Source organism: Taudactylus pleione, unplaced genomic scaffold, assembly GCF_031769625.1.
Source record: "Taudactylus pleione unplaced genomic scaffold, aTauple2 ptg000738l, whole genome shotgun sequence".
Classification (NCBI taxonomy): Eukaryota; Metazoa; Chordata; class Amphibia; order Anura; family Myobatrachidae; genus Taudactylus; species Taudactylus pleione.
The window spans coordinates 934989-953740 of record NW_028285140.1 but is presented as its reverse complement, the minus strand read 5'-3'; the positions used below and the strand labels follow the sequence as shown (position 1 = coordinate 953740).

Here is an 18752-nt window from a genome sequence, read left to right as displayed (position 1 = left end):
TGCACAGGTGCAGTCATTACTCACTGACACATTTCCCAGGTCACCCAGCAGGTGCACAGGTGCAGTCATTACTCACTGACACATTTCCCAGGTCACCCAGCAGGTGCACAGGTGCAGTCATTACTCACTGACACATTTCCCAGGTCACCCAGCAGGTGCACAGGTGCAGTCATTACTCACTGACACATTTCCCAGGTCGCCCAGCAGGAGCACAGGTGTACTCATTACTCACTGACACATTTCCCAGGTCACCCAGCAGGTGCACAGGTGCAGTCATTATTCAGTAGTACGTCTTATGTAGTCACTCCTGGGTGAATAGCATGGTAACACAGTCACAAATGTATTAAGATAGTAATTACAGGTAACTCCGTATATCTGTGTCGCTGAGTAGCTCTGTGATTCACATAGTATTCCTACCAAAACACATGCACTGTGAGAAAGGACAACATAAATATAGTCCCATAAATCTACAACGTTACAGTAGTAAATCCTGTGTAATATCTCACAGGTCAGTGACACAGGTTGTAATAGGATTCCACATAATATAATGGTTCTAATTGTCAGGTGATATACTGTTACCTGTTAACCTAAGAAGTGATGCACAAATCTGTGACACTGCAATTGTATACCCTGTGTAATAGCTCACAGGTAAGTGGTATGGTAACACAGTCACAAGTTCAGTGGTTAGCTAAGGTACCTCCGAACGTCTGTGTAGCTGAGAGCTGGGTGTTAGATCTCCCCCATATGTGGAAAACTTTATTTTTTGGGGGAAGGTTTTTCTTGCCTGGTGATCATCATATAATAACTGCTAAAGGGGTGCTCCACTATCTCACACAGGGAGCCCCCACATGTATGGGCAGCAGTATGGGGGACATTGGGAGGAGGGAACATATGCCCTATGGAATATACAGTGCATCCAAAAAGTATTCACAACGCTTCACTTTTTCCACATTTTGTTATGTTACAGCCTTATTCCAAAATGGAATAAATTCATTTTTGTCCTCAAAATTCTACACACAATACCCCATAATGACAACGTGTAAAAATTGATTTTTTGAGATTTTTGCAAATTTAATAAAAAAAAAAAAAAAAACACTAAGAAATCACATGTACATAAGTATTCACAGCCTTTGCCATGAAGCTCAAAATTTAGCTCAGGTGCATCCTGTTTCCACTGACCATCCTTGAGATGTTCCTACAGCTTAATTGGAGTCCACCTGTGGTAAGTTCAGTTGATTGGACATGATTTTGAAAGGCATACACCTGTCTATATAAGGTCCCACACTTGACAGTGCATGTCAGAGCACAAACCAAGCATGAAGTCCAAGGAATTGTCTGTAGGTCTCCGAGACAGGATTGTCTCAAGGCACAAATCTGGGGATGGGTAGAGAAAAATATCTGCTGCTTTGAAGGTCCCAATGAGCATAGTGGCCTCCATCATCCATAAATGGTAGAAGTTCGGAACCACCAGTACTCTTCCTAGAGTTGGCCGGCTGTCTAAACTGAGCGATTGGGGAAGAAGGGCCCTAGTCAGGGAGGTGACCAAGAACCCGATGGTCACTCTGTCAGAGCTACAGCATTCCTCTGTGGAGAGAGGAGAACCTTCCAGAAGGACAACCATCTCTGCAGCAATCCACTAATCAGGCCTGTATGGTAGAGTGGCCAGACGGAAGCCACACCTTAGTAAAAAGCACATGGCAGCCCACATGGAGTTTTCCAAAATGCACCTGAAGGACTCTCTGGTCTGATGAGACAAAGATTGAACTCTTTTGCGTGAATGTCAGGCATTATGTTTGGAGGAAACCAGGCACTGCTCATCACCAGACCAATACCATCCCTACAGGGAAGCATGGTGGTGGCAGCATCATGCTGTGGGGATGTTTTTCAGTGGCAGGAACTGGGAGACTAGTCAGGATAGAGGGAAAGATGAATGCAGCAATGTACAGAGACATCCTGGATGAAAACCTGCTCCAGAGTGCTCTTGATCTCAGACTGGGACGATGGTTCATCTTTCAGCAGGACAACGACCCTAAGCACACAGCCAAGATATCAAAGGAGTGGCTTCAGGACAACTCTGTGAATGTCCTTGAGTGGCCCAGCCAAAACCCAGACTTTAAACCAATTAAACATCTTTGGAGAGATCTGAAAATGGCAGTGCACCGACGCTTCATATCTAAGCTGTTGGAGCTTGAGAGGTGCTGCAAAGAGGAATGGCTGCCCAAAGATAGGTGTGCCAAGCTTGTGGCATAATATTCAAAAGACTAAAGACTTGAGGCAGTACTTGCTGCCAAAGGTGCATCAACAAAGTATTGAGCAAAGGCTGTGACTACTTATGTACATGTGATTTCTTAGTTGTTTTTTTATTAAATTTGCAAAAATCGCAAAAAATTTTTACACGTTGTCATTATGGGATATTGTGTGTAGAATTTTGAGGACAAAAATTAATTTATTCCATTTTGGAATAAGGCTGTAACATAACAAAATGTGTAAAAAGTGAAGCGCTGTTAATACTTTCCGGATAGCACAGGGTATATATCGCTACTAAGGTTCTGCATCATTTCAAACAGGGGTCTCTCCCTGGTTGCCCCCAATGCGTACAGGTGCTACTAGGCAGGTGATAGGGGCATATAGTGCCCTCACCTCCTTATATATGAAACATACGTAGCACAGAATAATATTGTTAAACATACGAAGGGGCCCCATAATTATTGGAGGCCAGGATAGGTGATGGAGATATTTCCCAGTCCCTGGACTCCATTACTTTCCTGTGGTGTGGTGTTTCTAACTGGGGACCACAGGAGGGTACCCCATCTTTTTTTGGTGCGAGGGTTGGGGAGATATAGGGACTTAAATCCCTTACCACCATTCAAAAGCATTTTCCTGTTCTAGCAAAGTTGACATTACCCTTCCCCATTCACCGGCTGCTCCCCACTAGTGACCAGTATCATGGGACGGTGGTTGGTGATTAGTCAATGCCTTTGAGACGCATAGCATGGCACTGGTCTTTGAAAGCGAAAGTATATGCGGATGAGTCACACAGGGCTTAACGTAGAGTGTTATCCCCAGACCTGTCGCATAATTTCACAATTACCATTTATTTGACCAAAAGGTCTCTGGTCTCTCACTACAATCCCCGGTTGTCCAGGAAAGACTAAATATTACTAATATGCCCCAAATCATAAATACTGTGTCTTTGCTTATTCAGTTACAAACCGAGGGTGGCACAAGTGTTAATATCTGTACGCTGCTGCTGATTAGACTAAGATGGAAGCCCGTCTGGGTGCGACTATTGTACAATGTGTCTAATGTTCCACTTCACTCCTACAGTACCGGCCTCATTGCCATTCTCTTTTGTCTTCGAGCTCTGGTGTCGGCAAACTTCAACACTATCTACATCTACACAGCAGAGGTTAGTGTCCCTACCGCCGTAAAGCGTGGCTGTCACACAGCAGAGGTTAGTGTCCCTACCGCTGTAAAGCGTGGCTGTTACACAGCAGAGGTTAGTGTCCCTACCGCTGTAAAGCGTGGCTGTCACACAGCAGGTTAGTGTCCCTACCACCAGAAAGCATGGCTGTTACACAGCAGAGGTTAGTGTCCCCCTAGACGTAAAGCGTGGCTGTTGCACAGCAGAGGTTAGTGTCCCTCTAGACGTAAAGCGTGGCTGTTACACAGCATAGGTTAGTGTCCCTCTAGACGTAAAGCGTCGCTGTTACACAGCAGAGGTTAGTGTCCCTCTAGACGTAAAGCGTGGCTGTTTAACCTCTGCTGTGTGTGTCCCTCTAGACGTAAAGCGTAGCTGTTTAACCTCTGCTGTGTGTGTCCCTCTAGATGTAAAGCGTGGCTGTTACACAGCAGAGGTTAGTGTCCCCCTAGACGTAAAGCGTGGCTGTTACACAGCAGAGGTTAGTGTCCCTCCTGCCGTAAAGCGTGGCTGTTACTGTAAAGACACTCAGAGGGCAGGTTAGTACGGTGGTACTGGTATCTTTGGGTGAAGGCACGTATGACCAGTAAGAGGTAATGTCCATAGCTTAACATTGCAGCACCAAACTTAATCCCCCCCCCTTGAGGGTCTAAGCTTTTGGAGAACATATTTTATAAATCGTGTAGAACTTCTAAGTTTAAGCTAGTTTTATTTTAAAGAAAATCTAAAATTTCATAATAATAGTGTCATTTATTTTTAAAATTATGTTGTATACATACCGTACATCTTTGGTGTTGGCAAAAAAAAAATTGTGGCCACGTAACAGTGAATGACACTTCCGTTACCAGTGTAATTTTTTTGTGTAATTCTGCAGATAAAGAATGTTTGAGCCACTTTGGTCATTACATAGACAGTAATGCACTTGGAAGGGCTATTCCACCCCACCCGATGGTCAGTGTAGGTTACGTGGGTGCACAGAGAACACGCGTGATGACCAGACATGAAACACGTGTATATGGGAGTGTGTGTTATAGGGTTACAGCCAGTGAGCCAACCTCATAATACAGTGTAATTGGTTCTCCCAACACTAGACACAGCGGCTTGTTCTAAGGTTTGGGGCGAGTTTACAGAGTATTAATGTCTCTCCCCAGGTCTACCCCACAGTAATGAGAGCCATCGGCATGGGCACCAGTGGGTCCGTGTGTCGCATCGGTGCCATGGCGGCCCCATTTATAGCACAGGTAAGAGACTGCCATTGTATAGGTACCATCAGAGGATTGTCTGCCGTCCCTCACTCAAACTCCTTGTTCCATTCCCCAAATTATTCCACTCACCTTGTGTTTCTATACCCCGTCCTTACCCACATAGCCCCCTCTTTTACCGGGTGCTTGGAACTAGACATCCTTTATAACAAACCCACCTTCCCTTCCCTGTGACAGGACGAGCCCTGCATCTCTCTCCTACAGGGAACCTAAACTACCCCCCTCCTAATGCACCTTCTCAATTATCCCAATGTACACTGAGCCACTCTAGCTCATCTTGTCCCATCTGTGTCCTCTTTTAATTAGATTGGAAGGTCTCATAGGCAGGGCCCTCCCTACACTATGTTCTTGTCTGCATTTACTTGGTCTACCTTGTATGTCCCTGTTATATGTATGTGCTGTGTTCCCCAGGGGCTGATGCAGTAACAGTAATATACCTGTGTGAATGGTGGTATAACATCTCCTCGTCTTGCAGGTCCTGCTAAGTGCCTCCATCACTGGTGCTCTCTGCCTGTTTGCTGGCGTGTGCCTTATCTGTGCCATCTCGGCATTCACCCTGCCCATTGAGACCAAAGGCAGAGCTCTACAGGTAAGACCCCACCCCTCTCTGTTCCCTGAGGACCAGACTTTCCCCAGGGACCCTCGCTCAGGGCAATGACACATTCTCGGGGGGCCCTGGCAAGTTACTGAATTCCCCATTAATACTTCTGCGGCTAATTTAATTATCGCCCTGACTTTAAAAGCATCAATGGATCCCACAAAGGCATTTATTGGAGCCATGGAGAGGGACTGGGACCATGGGGTATAGTGGCACCTGCAGAAGCACAGACACTAGCAAATAAGTCAATAACCCCCAAGCTGAGAGTACCATCAGTTGTTTTCAAGTTCATTTTTAATTAAATATTTCTTTATTTGTGGTCTCTTATTGCTGCTGCAACCACTGTAGTAAGAGGGGCTGAAGTTCTCCTTGACCAGGCGTCGGAGAATGGAACCATCATGGCAGGTAGTGACCCATACAGCTGCGGGTGTCTGAATGCAACAGTGGGACTTTGTGCACAAGCTGCACTCAGGGGCAACAATGGGAACCACAGACTTCCCTGATCACCAGTCTACACCATCAGGCAGAGGGGACAGTCTGGTGCTGCTACAGTGGTTCCCAAACCTTCTTGTAATGCGCCCCCTGGAGTCTCAGCACTGTTTTCACAGCAATCATAGGACAAATGTATCTTATTGAACAACTCTTTTAAGAATGACACAAGTATTGGTTTTCACAAACTTTGCTGCTTCAGTGTTTTTAGACCTATTTGTCAGATGTTACTATGGTATACTGAGGTAACATTACAGCATTACATAAGTGTCAGATGTTACTATGGTATACTGAGGTAGCATGTTACTATGGTATACTGAGGTAGCATTACATAAGTGTCAGATGTTACTATGGTATACTGAGGTAGCATTACATAAGTGTCAGATGTTACTATGGTATACTGAGGTAGCATTACATAAGTGTCAGATGTTACTATGGTATACTGAGGTAGCATTACACAAGTGTCAGCCGTTACTATGATATACTGAGGTAGCATTACATAAGTGTCAGATGTTACTATGGTATACTGAGGTAACATTACAGCATTTCATAAGTGTCAAAGGCTTTTATTGACAATTACATTAAGTTTATGCAAAGAGCCAATATTTGCAGTGTTGACCCTTCTTTTTCAAGACCCCTGAAATACGCCCCGACATGCTGTCACTCACCTTCTGGGCCACATACTGACTGATGGCTGCCCATTCTTGCCTAATCAATGCTTGGAGTGTGTCAGAATTTGTGGGTATTTGTTTGTCCACTCGCCTCTTGAGGATTGACAAGTTATCAATGGGATTAAGAAGTCTGGGCAGTTTCCTGGCTATGGACCCAAAATGTTGATGTTTTGTTCCCCGAGGCACTTAGTTATCGCTTTTGGCAAGGTGCTCCATCATGCAGGAAAAGGCATTGTTCATCACCAGACTGTTCTTGGATGGTTGGGAGAAGTTGCTCTTGGAGGATGTTTTGGTACCATTCTTTATTCATGGCAGTGTTCAAAATTATGAGTGATTCCACTCCCATGGCTGAGAAGTAACCCCACACATGAATGGTCTCAGGATGCTTTACTATTGGCATGACACAGGACTGATGGTAGCGCTCACCTTTCCTTCTCCGGGCAAGCATTTTTCCAGATGCCCCAAACAATCAGAAAGGGGATTAATCAGAGAAAATAACTTGACCCCAGTCCTCAGCAGTCCAATCCCTGTACCTTTTGCAGAATATCAATCTGTCCTGATGGTTTTTCTTGGAGAGAAGTGACTTCTTTGCTGCCCTTCTTGACACCGGGCCATCCTCCAAAAGTCTTCGCCTCACTGTGCGTGAAGATGCACTCACACCTGCCTGCTGCCATTCCTGAGCAAGCTCTGCACTGGTGGTGTCCCGGATCCCGCAGCTGAATCAATAGATGGTCCTGGCACTTGCTGGATGTTTTTGGGCGCCCTGAAGCCTTCTTCACAACTACTGAACCTCGTTCTTGATGAACCGATAAATGGTTGATTTAGGTGAAATCTTACTAGCAGCAATATTCTTGCCTGTGAAGCACTTTCTGTGAAAAGAAATGATGACTGCACGTGTTTCCTTGCAGGTAACCATGGTTAACAGAGGAAGAACAATGATTTCAAGCACCACCCTCCATTTAAAGCTTCCAGTCTGTTATTCTAACTCAATCAGCATGACAGAGTGATCTCCAGCCTTGTCCTCATCAACACTCACCTGTGTTAACGAGAGAATCACTGACATGTCAGCTGGTCCTTTTGTGGCAGGGCTGAAATGCAGTGGAAATTTTGTTTTTGGGATTAAGCTCATTGTCATGGCAAAGAGGGACTTTTCAATTAATTGCAATTCATCTGATCACTCTTCATGAAATTCTGGAGGATATGCAAATTGCCATCATAAAAACACTGAAGCAGCAGACTTTGTGAAAACCAATACTTGTGTCAATCTCAAAACTTTTGGCCATAGCTGTAGGTCATCCGTAGGGTGTGTTATGTGCTGGGAGAGGACAGGGTTCTGCTGCTGTTTGTCACATTTTATGATAGGCAAAACCAGTGCTGGTGGCTGCCTATCACATGGACCATAAATAATTTGATTTGGTCCTGGATCACCAACCTGTGACACCTCTGCATGTGCCCCACAGAACCGAATACGGGAACAACTGTGCTATTATTATGGGCCAAGAGAAGTAATTGGTCCCATCACTAAGACCTTTTATACGTATACCCAGTCATAGGGGAGGCGCTTGTGCTCAACATAAAGAGAAAAGAATTCTCCCCAGCAGGTATTTAGGCTGCCAGGATAGCCCACCCAAAGCAGCCATAACACATAACCCCATTGATTATTCTTCTCTATCAAACACCCAAATGGAGGTAATGTTACATATTCTATGCTGCACTGTAATCAGGTTCTACACCAATCCTCTCATTCTCTCCTGTCCTATGTCTGGTAAAGAGTTGTGCTACAGTCTCTGCTGGTTGGGTGACATGCCATGGCAGGAAAGCAGAATCACCTATTGAGAGTCTGGGGCGGAGGCTTTTAGTCCGTTTGGTGATTCCACGGCACGGCCACCATGTTTATCTGCGCCTAGTAGCACTGTGGCGGCATAACCTGCTTGGGTTAAGTTTTTAGCCGAATCTATTGTGCGTAATGATACCCTCTCAGTTCCACCCCCCTCTTAATTGACATGCTATAAACAATTGGGCAGGTATGGGACCTTTTGCTAAGCTTCCTGCCCTGTCCAAGCACAGGAATTTCTCTAAATCCAGAGTTTGGCAAAGTTTCTGGACCTCATTCAGAGCCGCTCGCAAAATGCGAGCGCTCGCTCTGAATGAGGGCGGCCGCATATAAAAATTGTTCCGGCCTCCTGGCCACTCGCTAGGCTGTGGGTTACCATCCACAGCCTTCGCGAGTGACCAGGTTGATGGTTGAGACCATCGGGGCTTGCGACGAGACCCTTGAGGTAGGGTCTCGTGTGCTGCAAGCCCCAGAGAGCTTTCGGCTCTAATAGAGCAGGAAGCACTCCCACCTGCATTAATGCCTTTTCTCAACACTGAGGGTCTCATTCAGACCCGCTCACAATTGGGTCGATGTTGAGGCCCTGCGCACATGCAGAGGCCACACTGCATGTGCGCAAGCCCCGGAGCGAGAGAGAAATTCTCTCGCTCCGGGGCTCACTACAAAAGGGGCGGTGATCAACAGCTCGCACCGTTTTGTAGGCGGGGTGGCTGGCCAAACAGGCGTTCCCGAAGGAACGCCTGCCATTTGGAGGCAGCCCCACTGACATCAGTGGTGAGCTTACGGCTCCAATAGAGCCGGAAGCTCACTGGAGCTTGCGGCACACGAGACCCTACCACAAAGGTCTCGTCGCAAGCCCCGATGGTCGCGATGGTCTTGACCATCGCAACCATCAACCTGGCCACTCGCAAAACCTGTGGGTGGTCATCCACAGCTTAGCGAGCCCCCAGCTCTTTACAGAGAAGCGTCCGTCCTCATTCAGTGACTCTGAATGAGGTCCTGAGTGCCTAATCGATCTGCACTCTGGTGGCCTTTGTTTGATACAAGTTCCCTGGTGTTTTTAGGACTCTTTTCATCCATCTTTCTGTCTATTCGCCCCTCATCCTCTCCTGCGCACTATAGCGGATTAAGGCCCTCATTCAGAGCCGTACGCTCTGAGCAGAGCGCACGCTCTGAATGAGGGCCGGCCTCCATTTTCATGGAGCGTCCTCCTTGACGCTCGTATAGCTGTGGGTCACCACCCACAGGCTATACGAGCGTGCATTGTGATGGTCGCGATGGTCGAGACCATCGCGACCATCGAATTTGCGAGCCGGAGCCTGCGGTTGAGGTTTTCAACCGCAAGCTCCGGAGTGATTTTGGCTCTATCAGAGCCAAAATCACTCCCACTGACATCACTAGTGATGTCAGTGGGCCGGCTTCTGACGGGAGGCGTTCCCGTGGGAACGCCCCCGTCAGGGAGGCACGCCCACCAAAGGGGGCGTGCTGTCAATCAACATTGACAGCACGCCCCCTTTGATCGGACACAACGAGCGAAGGACTTTCCTTCGCTCGTCGCGTCTGGCGCATGCGCACGACGGAGCTCCCTCCGTCGTGCGCATGCTCAGTCCATAACATCGACCCACTTGCGAGCGGACAGCCGCTCGCGAGTGGGTCTGAATCAGGCCCTAAGTGCTCTCAGCCAGGGGAATAGAGGGGGGGGGGGCAGCTCAGACTCGCTGACAGCTTCTCAGTGTCCCCATATGCTCCTCACTTTCTAGCCGAATTTCACATAAAAACAAGAAACGTCCAATAACTAGACAGCAACCGGGCTTAAGCTCAATCCTTGTACGGCCGTACTCAGACCTATATGTAATACAGCACCGCTATAGAACCAATATAGTCACCAAATAAACCAGTCAGAAATGTAGTAATCGGACTTTCTAACCATTTTTAATTCATTTTCCCTCTTTTTTTTTTTTTTCCAGCAAGTCAAGTGAAGGCGCCATAGAAGAGAAGGTTTTTATTACAACTGTTAAAGTAAAATGTTAGTTTTTACTTTGTTAGTTATACAGATGACTGTACAGAACAGGTTTAATAAAAAGGGAAAACAAGAAAATAAAATAAAAAAAACTAACAATATTTCAAGAATTTTCTTTTGTAATAGACAATAGTGAATTCTTTTCTAACAGGCTGCGTAAAACATGACAGTAAAACAATGGTATAACAGCATACGTACAGGTAAAGGAACCAGCAGTAAGAAAATACACCGGTCACTGAATATTTCATTGAACCGAATGCTAAGTCTTAAGGCAATGTGCCGGAGAATAAATTAATTTACAGGGGAATCCCATAACGTGTATGTCGGGGGGATACGTAAACAGAACGGCTTCATATCGGAGCAGTGTAATATATTCTGTAATAAGACTTTGACGCCAGGTTTGATATTCTTCCCAGTACAATATTTATAATAATCTGTACGGGACGTACAATCCAGGTAGCCCCAGCAGAGCACGTTTCCCAAGGCTCCTCTGCAGGGCAGATCGCTATTCCAGGGTCCAGCGAGGATATCCAGAGGACATGCCCTGTGGTTGAGGCCAGGTTTGAGAACCAGTGTTGCAAGGACATCCACAAACGTTTGCAGTATTGTTGCATGTAACAACACATTAAAAGGTTAAATATAACTTGGCTTCTCCGGAGTCTGTGGGCTTCAGTCTCGTGACATATTACACGGTTAGGAGTGATAATACACAGTATTTTAATAAACAGAAGATGGACATGAACCAGTATATTAAAGGCACTATAACCTCACATACTGTCGCACCTATTACAGGGATAGCATCGCTAGACAGGTTCCTATTATCCTCTGTGCAAGCTAGAAGCCATTTGTTGACTGTGGTCAGGGACAGCACTCCAGCCCCCGAGCTACGCCTCGTCCTAGCCCCCCTTTTGTGCTCCCTCGCCCCCGAAGGCAATATACCTAACAGAAGACCACCTTCCAATGCTATTGTATTGTGAGACGATGATCAAACTACACTTCTGCCCTATAATAATCATTGCTAAGCATTCATCCACTTTTAAGAAAATTACAAATGGAACAAGGACTCCAAAAATATTTAACTATACGGTAAACGTAATCCTTTCCATAAAGGTTTGGTAAATCTTCATACAGAGCCATAAACCCGCCAAAACAACTTTCAGGCCAACGTCAATGCTCCTTTGAACTGGTAATACTTTATCACAACGCCCCGTACTGAAGGTGGCAGTGCGAATGAATGAAGAACTCCCATTATGTCGTGCTAAAGTTAACACTAATGTGTGGAATTCTCTGTAGTTTTGCGGATGCCTTGAGGCTGAAATACAGCATTTAAATTCCCAGCTTGTTTGCGGCACAGAGGATTAATTTATATTGCAGTTTGCAAAAAGTAGCCCGATAATAGCTATCTGCATGCCAAGCACTGTAGTAATCAATGACTCATGACATGAGGCTGCTTTACATACTATTTAAACCACTTCCCATTTGGAGTGGCAGTTATAAGTGCTGTATTTCAACCATAAGGCAACATAGGGAAAAAAAAGTTATATACAAACTAATATTTGAATACATTTAAATGCTGTGAACTTTGAAACCCAACACGCTTCACTTCCTCAGCTACGCACTTGGTATAGCATAGTGATAATACTGAGTTAGTGCCCACCCTGCATGTGAGGGGGTGTCAAACACACTTTAGGCAGCAGATACCTGTTACTGCCACGGCTTGAGCTGCAGAGAGATAGGACTGAGTGAGTCATGTGAGATATTGGGCCAGTAACACATTATTAGACGGTTACGCCATCTGCGATTTAGACGCCACAGATATAAACTGACACTGTCCACTGTAATTACACAATCCTAATACGCAAGGGGAGTTTCAATTAAGCGCAATGCTCCGATGTGCTGCTGCGCACATTGCGGGCAATTAGGGGATGACAACGTGGCTCGTTTTTTTGCTCATCTAACTGAGTCCCCCTAAAGATCCTGCTCTGCAGAGGTTACAGCTCTCATTGACAACCTGCAATGTTACAGCACATGTATCACAGACAAGACTGCTCAGTAGTGACTTCCATCCACCATCCTGAAACATATGCACATACTACAACACTGATCAGCTTCTTCTTTTGTTTTTAAAGGAAAAAGTTTTTTAAAAAAAAATCAGATTTCGTACTACAGTAAGGAACAAATTCATTTCTACAGGGAATTACAGACCTGTAATAACACTGGCTTATCTCCATAGGGAATACTTTGGAGTTATTGTTTAGTGTGTTGATCTTAGCGATCACACAAGAGAGTTTATTAACCTGCAAACAAATCTGTCTCTTGCATAAAGTTAAATGATGGAAGGATTGGGTTAAAAAAAAAAAACTATTTAAAAGAAATCTCTGTCTATGCTTCCGTGTGACCCAGAAACAGGTATAAAGTATAAAACAAAACTACTGCCCAACGTCACACGGAACCGTTCTCATCTCCCACAATCCTGCGCACTCACATGAATGGAGGCGTCGCACACAATACAAGGCGCAGGTGCTGCAACAATATGAAAACGCAAAATAAAACAAGATAATATGAAACGTGCGCCAAGTCAGCACCTAAACACAACGCGTCATACAGGTTTCTGCCTCGCTGATTTATATGTAAAGGCCTAAACATAAAGAAACTCAGAAATGCACAAAGTCGATTGTTGATAAATTAATATTTAAACAGAAAATATCTTTTTTTTTTTAGAATATTAGGCAACATAAACCCGGCACCGGAAACGGCGCGGGAGAACACACTTCATAACGCGGTGGAGGTTTTTCCTGATGTAAATATACTGCGGACCCATCAGCAAAAAATAAAACCGGGGTGGGCAGGGGGACAGAGCTGTATATAGCGCATTGGGTGTAGACATAAGGTACTGCTGTAATGAATAGAGGGGGTCGTTCTGCACTGCATGGTAGAGGGGAGGCTGCAAGTACCCAATTGATGCCGGAAGAGACCAAATCCATCGAGACAAAAATTAATCCAAAAAGAAAAATTTAAAAATCTAGAATAACCTTGAAAGAGGGATTACAGCTGTCAGGAGATAAGGTTCCATCTCACCATCACTAGGACAAGTGGACAAGAGATACTGAAAGAGAACTGAGGCAGGAAGAGCATTAGTAGAAGGTCCTAAAATAAGTAGAGCCGTCCGTATGAGAATCCCGTGGCGTAGAAATCCACGCTAAATTCATGGACACCAGGCGCAGACGTAACTTGTAGACTGACGACCAAACCAGAGAGCGTCAGTCGAACGTTCCTGTTATGCACCATGTTTAAGGTGTATCCTGGAAGCGAAACGCGTCGCAGGCTCACAGCAATTCCAAAAAGAGTTTTGTCCAACAGCTAACGTGTTCTATGTATAGGGGGGTGGGGGGCTCGCCATAAACAAGTTCATTTGAAATATAAGCGCTCGTCCCCCTTGAAGCGTTTTTTCCGTGGTGCCACAAACTCATCATCAGAGTCCTCGCTCGCCACCAAATCATCTTTATATACACATTTGGGGAATTTCCTTTCGTGGTAGATGTTCAGGAGCAGCTCTTCGAAGTAAGCCTCCAGTTTTATGCCAGCATTCGCCACTTCAGAGTCCGGCTGCAAGAGAAGAAAACAGAATACGCCTTTTATAGAACCGCACGGTTAGCGTAAAGCAGCGGCGGCTGAAGGGTGGTCTCACCTCGTTGAACTCGGAACAGTTCCTGAAGATCAGCCTGATGTCGCTGATAAACTGTTCCGGATGCGTGTAGTGCGGGGAGCCGTTCAGCTGGAGCTCCCTCTTTATGTGCGACAAGTCCATGGGCCGTCTTATTATTCGGTAATAGTCCGGTACCTGGAGAGGAGTCATAGTAATAACGGCCCTATTACATTATCAGATCTCATCACTGTACAGAGAAGAGCTTTGCGGGTGATATTACATTATACTGTAAGACAACTCGTTCTGTGCTTCACAAAACATTGACGGACGCTGCCACAGTGAAGGATTGTGGAAAATGGGAAACTGCATAACGATAAATTCAGCATTATTCATAATTGGCCAACAACCTCCGGCTGACCAATGTCCCCCCATACAGGGGTTGTACGGTCTCCGCTTTCATAACAAATACAGGGGATGGACCTATAGCCGCTGTGCCTGTACGTTGGGTGATTAATGAAATCACCTCTTATTCTTCTGTTACACTTACCCTATTATTTATTCTGGTATAATTAGCCGATTTGCGCACATTAGCAGCGCTGTCCTCTGGCATTTAACTGTGACCAACTAAAACCCATTCTATGTGCTCATCGCCATTTGCAATCACGCTTGCGCAGATTTCTATTAGGGAATGTTTCTTAAAGCCTGGACGGTAATGTCGGAGATTGGGAAACTCTGCAATATACGACATCACGTCGGCTATATTATCACCAATCATTGGATTTGTAATGAATGTAAGGAAGGGGAATTGGAAGCTGCTACTGATGAGAACAAACCTCTTATCCGTAGCTCTGTAGTAGAGAAACAGATGGAGATGATCTGTAATAAGGTTATAATTAGGCCACTGGCGGGCGAGTACTTACAGTAAGTGGCACCGGGTCTTGGAAGGCCAGGCTCATCTCATTGCAGAAGAGGAATAATAAGAGTCTCTCGCACTTCTGCAGATAAAATATAGAAGATATAAGTGACATGTTCACCCCCGTGTGACCGTATAGCGATCCCTTCCATGGTAACTTACCCTCTGATCCAGGGGTGCCATCATGGCAGTGCCACCCAGCTTCCTCTTCTCCGCCACAGAGGGGTCGTCACAGTCATATTCCACTTCTGGCTTGGAAAGATCTCGGCAGAAGGTGCAGATCCACTCACCACTGCAAGGAAGGGGAATGAGTAAGAACTATACCGCCAAAACACACCTCGCCAGCCCCCACCGCCAACACACACCGCGCCAGCCCCCACCGCGCCAGCCCCCACCGCCAACACACACCGTGCGCCAGCCCCCACCGCCAACACACACCGTGCGCCAGCCCCCACCGCCAACACACACCGTGCGCCAGCCCCCACCGCCAACACACACCGTGCGCCAGCCCCCACCGCCAACACACACCGTGCCAGTATTTACAGAACCAATTAAATTAAAATACTGAGTGAGTTTGTGAGGGCACCTATTGTATGATCAAACTGACCAATCGCTGCCAGGACTAATGCGTCCTGTGATAATGAGCACAGACGCTGGATAGGCCATCTAGACACATCTGTAGTGCGCATAGTAAATGAGGCCAAGCTGGTCCTCACCTGGGGAAGTTCATCAGTGTAGGCACATGGCAGGAGAGATGGAAAACCTTCGGACACTTCTCGCAGCAGAGCAGCTCGCCTCCGTTCTGACACACCGCACACCAGTCTTCGTTGGGATCGTCCTCTTTCCCGCCGCCGCTCTCTTTTCCATGGCCCTGGGACATCCAGTTATTTGACCCTGGGTACAATCCCTCCTGCGTGACATGGCGGTCGCCGGTGCTGTCCGGAGTGTCCCTTCGTGGCGCAGTGTCCATTCTGGAGGTGCGGTTGCCGTTCCGATCCAGCAGCATGGATGTTAGTATGCTTCCTGGGTAATCGGACTACAGGGACAAGACAGCAGATTAATACACAAATCACATCGGCTTCTCCCTCCTTCATTAATAGGGGTCATTATCCGCCTGTGTGATCATTACATAAAAGATTATTGGCAATAGCAGTGCTGTACATGGCGTACCACAAATCCCAGAGATATATTACAGGCGGCAGTGACCCACACCTCGCACCGGCCCCCACCCTGGGCGCACCCCTCGCACCGGCCCCCACCCTGGGCGCACCCCTCGCACCGGCCCCCACCCTGGGCGCACCCCTCGCACCGACCCCCACCCCGCACACCGGCCCGCGCGCCTCACACCGGCCCACGCACCCCTCACACCGGCCCACCCTGTGCGCACCCCTCACACCGGCCCCTCAGACTGTATATTATATACAATGGATTGTCACAGCACTATGGAAATTATCAGTATTACTGCGCCCATTACACAGCGCGTTCTTACATTGCGCGGTCGCTGCTGCTGGCGCCGGTTGCCTTGCTTTACAACCACAACAGGATATTCAAACGTCTCGTTCTCGCCACTATTCTCTGGTTTGATCCTGATGGGCTCCAATCTGACAACAGGTACTTTGTGCGTTGAGTCTGCGCCTCCGCTGGGTTTGCTGGAAGATCCAGAACTAAAGAGGGAAGATCATTAGTATCCATAGAATAGTCTGACTACTCTCTCCAGTATATACATGGTTTAGAATGGATACACAATACACAGCCCCATTATCCCTAACACATCACTCATCTCCTGATATACTCTGTGCTGCTGGGGACCCTGCTCCTCCCACTATATAACTCTCAGTCTGTGACTTCTTGCTGCCTCCATTCCCCTCCTCACATCATGTCACTGCCCCTGTCACATACAGCCCTGTCCTCACTGACACATCACTCATCTCCTGATATACTCTGTGCTGCTGGGGAACCTGCGCCTCCCACTATATAAAACAAACAACTTTACAGGGGGCAGCTGAAAAAGTAGTAAGTCCTGCATGCGCAGAGCCCTTGAAGACATGAACAAAGGGGGTTTTATAGGCGAGAAGACAGTCTGTCCTCAGTGTATGCTGCAGAGGTACGTTATATTGCCCAATGTCTGTGAAATCTCTCCGGTTCACGAACCCGCACTCTGCTAGTGAGGAAGCTTCTATACAGAACCAAACATAGGACAGTGCTAGATATACTACAGGGAGACATTGCAGGGGGTCAGGGAGGCATTGCAGGGGGTCAGGGAGGCATTGCAGGGGGTCAGGGACACTCGTTCCTCTCTCCCTCGCAGACAAGCTCTTACCTTTCCCGGCTGCCGACGCTGGATGCGCTTGAGGTACGGATTGGATGATGAACACCAGCCATGGACCCTGTAATTAGCAGAAAGGATCCTAGTGAGACGCAGCTCACGTCACATGACCGTTACCCAGCGCAATGAGCCACGGCGCCAGCATATAGAGAACAATGGTTACAGAGTACAGACAGTTACAATGTAACACAGGGCAGTTAGTGATTAGTGGCTCCTTATTGGGATATAATAACCAGTAACTGCATGAACACTGACGTATCGCTGCCTGCTGTACAACAGTATGTCCCCGTACTCAGCACGGCCTGGGACCTTCAGCTCCAGGTGAAGCACAAGGACTTAGCCGGGTAACATAACATCTATGTCTGTAGTATCATGATAACCCAGTCCAGCCTCTTCCCACCAACCTCTGAACTGAGCTACAATCATCAGACATGAAACCTGCGGGGACGACGCGTTTCTCTACCTAATGGAGACGGCACGGAGGAGTTGGGAGACTGAACGGTTCGGTGGGACGTTATCCTCTGCTGCTGCTGCTGGTGGTGGTGATTCTCCATGACGATGTCTTTCCGCATTATCTTGTCCAATAGGGCGTGATCGGTGCTATCGATCTGTAACAGAAACCAGTCACACGCATATTAAACGGGACGTGATGAAACATGTGGTAACGCATTTTACACTGTAGGTCAATAGACAATGATTGGTGTTTACAGCTTCTATCAAACGTCAGCAGCAGGACAGGTCAGGCAGGAGAGAGAGCGATGTATAATCGGCCAATGATTCGTGTTTACAGCTTCTATCAAACGTCAGCAGTCGGACAGGTCAGGCAGGAGAGAGAGCGATGTATAATCGGCCAATGATTCGTGTTTACAGCTTCTATCAAACGCCAGCAGCCGGACAGGTCAGGCAGAGTATAGCGAGAGCGATGTATAATCGGCCAATGATTCGTGTTTACAGCTTCTATCAAACGCCAGCAGCCGGACAGGTCAGGCAGAGTATAGCGAGAGCGATGTATAATCGCCCAATGATTCGTGTTTACAGCTTCTGTCAAAAGTCAGCAGTCGGACAGGTCAGACAGGAGAGTGATGTATAATCGGCCGATGATTCGTGTTAACAGCTTTTATCAAATGTCGGCAGCCGGACAGGTCAGGCAGAGTATAGCGAGAGCGATGTATAATCGCCCAATGATTGGTGTTTACAGCTTCTGTCAAAAGTCAGCAGTCGGACAGGTCAGACAGGAGAGTGATGTATAATCGGCCAATGATTCGTGTTAACAGCTTTTATCAAATGTCGGCAGCCGGACAGGTCAGGCAGAGTATATCGAAAGCTATATATATCGGCCAATGATTGGTGTTTACAGCTTCTATCAAATGTCAGCAGCCGGACAGGTCAGACAGGAGAGTGATGTATATCGGCCAGCAAAGGCTGGGCGGCTCCCGATAACTGAACCCTTAGAAAGGCCTGTTTCAATAAAAAGTAGGGAGCCTTCATGGTTTCTGTAAACCCCCGGCGTCTCGTCCTCCCTCATCTAGTCTCTCCATTCTCCAGAACTCCCATCATCTATCACCACTGAGG

The 18752-nt window shown here is 46.9% G+C and overlaps 2 protein-coding genes across 4 annotated transcripts in view; one reads left to right on the top strand and one right to left on the bottom strand.

Annotated features, from left to right (window-relative positions):
- SVOPL (SVOP like) overlaps positions 1–10353 on the top strand; it is a 34555-nt gene extending 24202 nt beyond the window's left edge. The window contains exons 12-15 of the mRNA XM_088457124.1: positions 3328–3409; positions 4573–4662; positions 5159–5272; positions 10243–10353. Of these exons, the coding sequence (XP_088313250.1) occupies positions 3328–3409; positions 4573–4662; positions 5159–5272; positions 10243–10254 (298 nt within the window). The 3' untranslated portion in view covers positions 10255–10353. The remainder of the gene's footprint in view (positions 1–3327; positions 3410–4572; positions 4663–5158; positions 5273–10242) is intronic.
- Positions 10354–12791: 2438 nt separating this feature from the next.
- The window catches only part of TRIM24 (tripartite motif containing 24), a 65825-nt gene continuing 59864 nt past the window's right edge, over positions 12792–18752 (bottom strand). For all 3 annotated transcript variants that reach the window (XM_088457122.1, XM_088457123.1, XM_088457121.1), the window contains exons 12-19: positions 17644–17788; positions 17175–17241; positions 16344–16518; positions 15571–15890; positions 15017–15146; positions 14862–14936; positions 13984–14136; positions 12792–13901 (exon numbers count right to left, since the gene is read on the bottom strand). In XM_088457122.1, coding sequence (XP_088313248.1) covers positions 13704–13901; positions 13984–14136; positions 14862–14936; positions 15017–15146; positions 15571–15890; positions 16344–16518; positions 17175–17241; positions 17644–17788 — 1263 coding nt within the window. In that variant the 3' untranslated portion in view covers positions 12792–13703. The remainder of the gene's footprint in view (positions 13902–13983; positions 14137–14861; positions 14937–15016; positions 15147–15570; positions 15891–16343; positions 16519–17174; positions 17242–17643; positions 17789–18752) is intronic.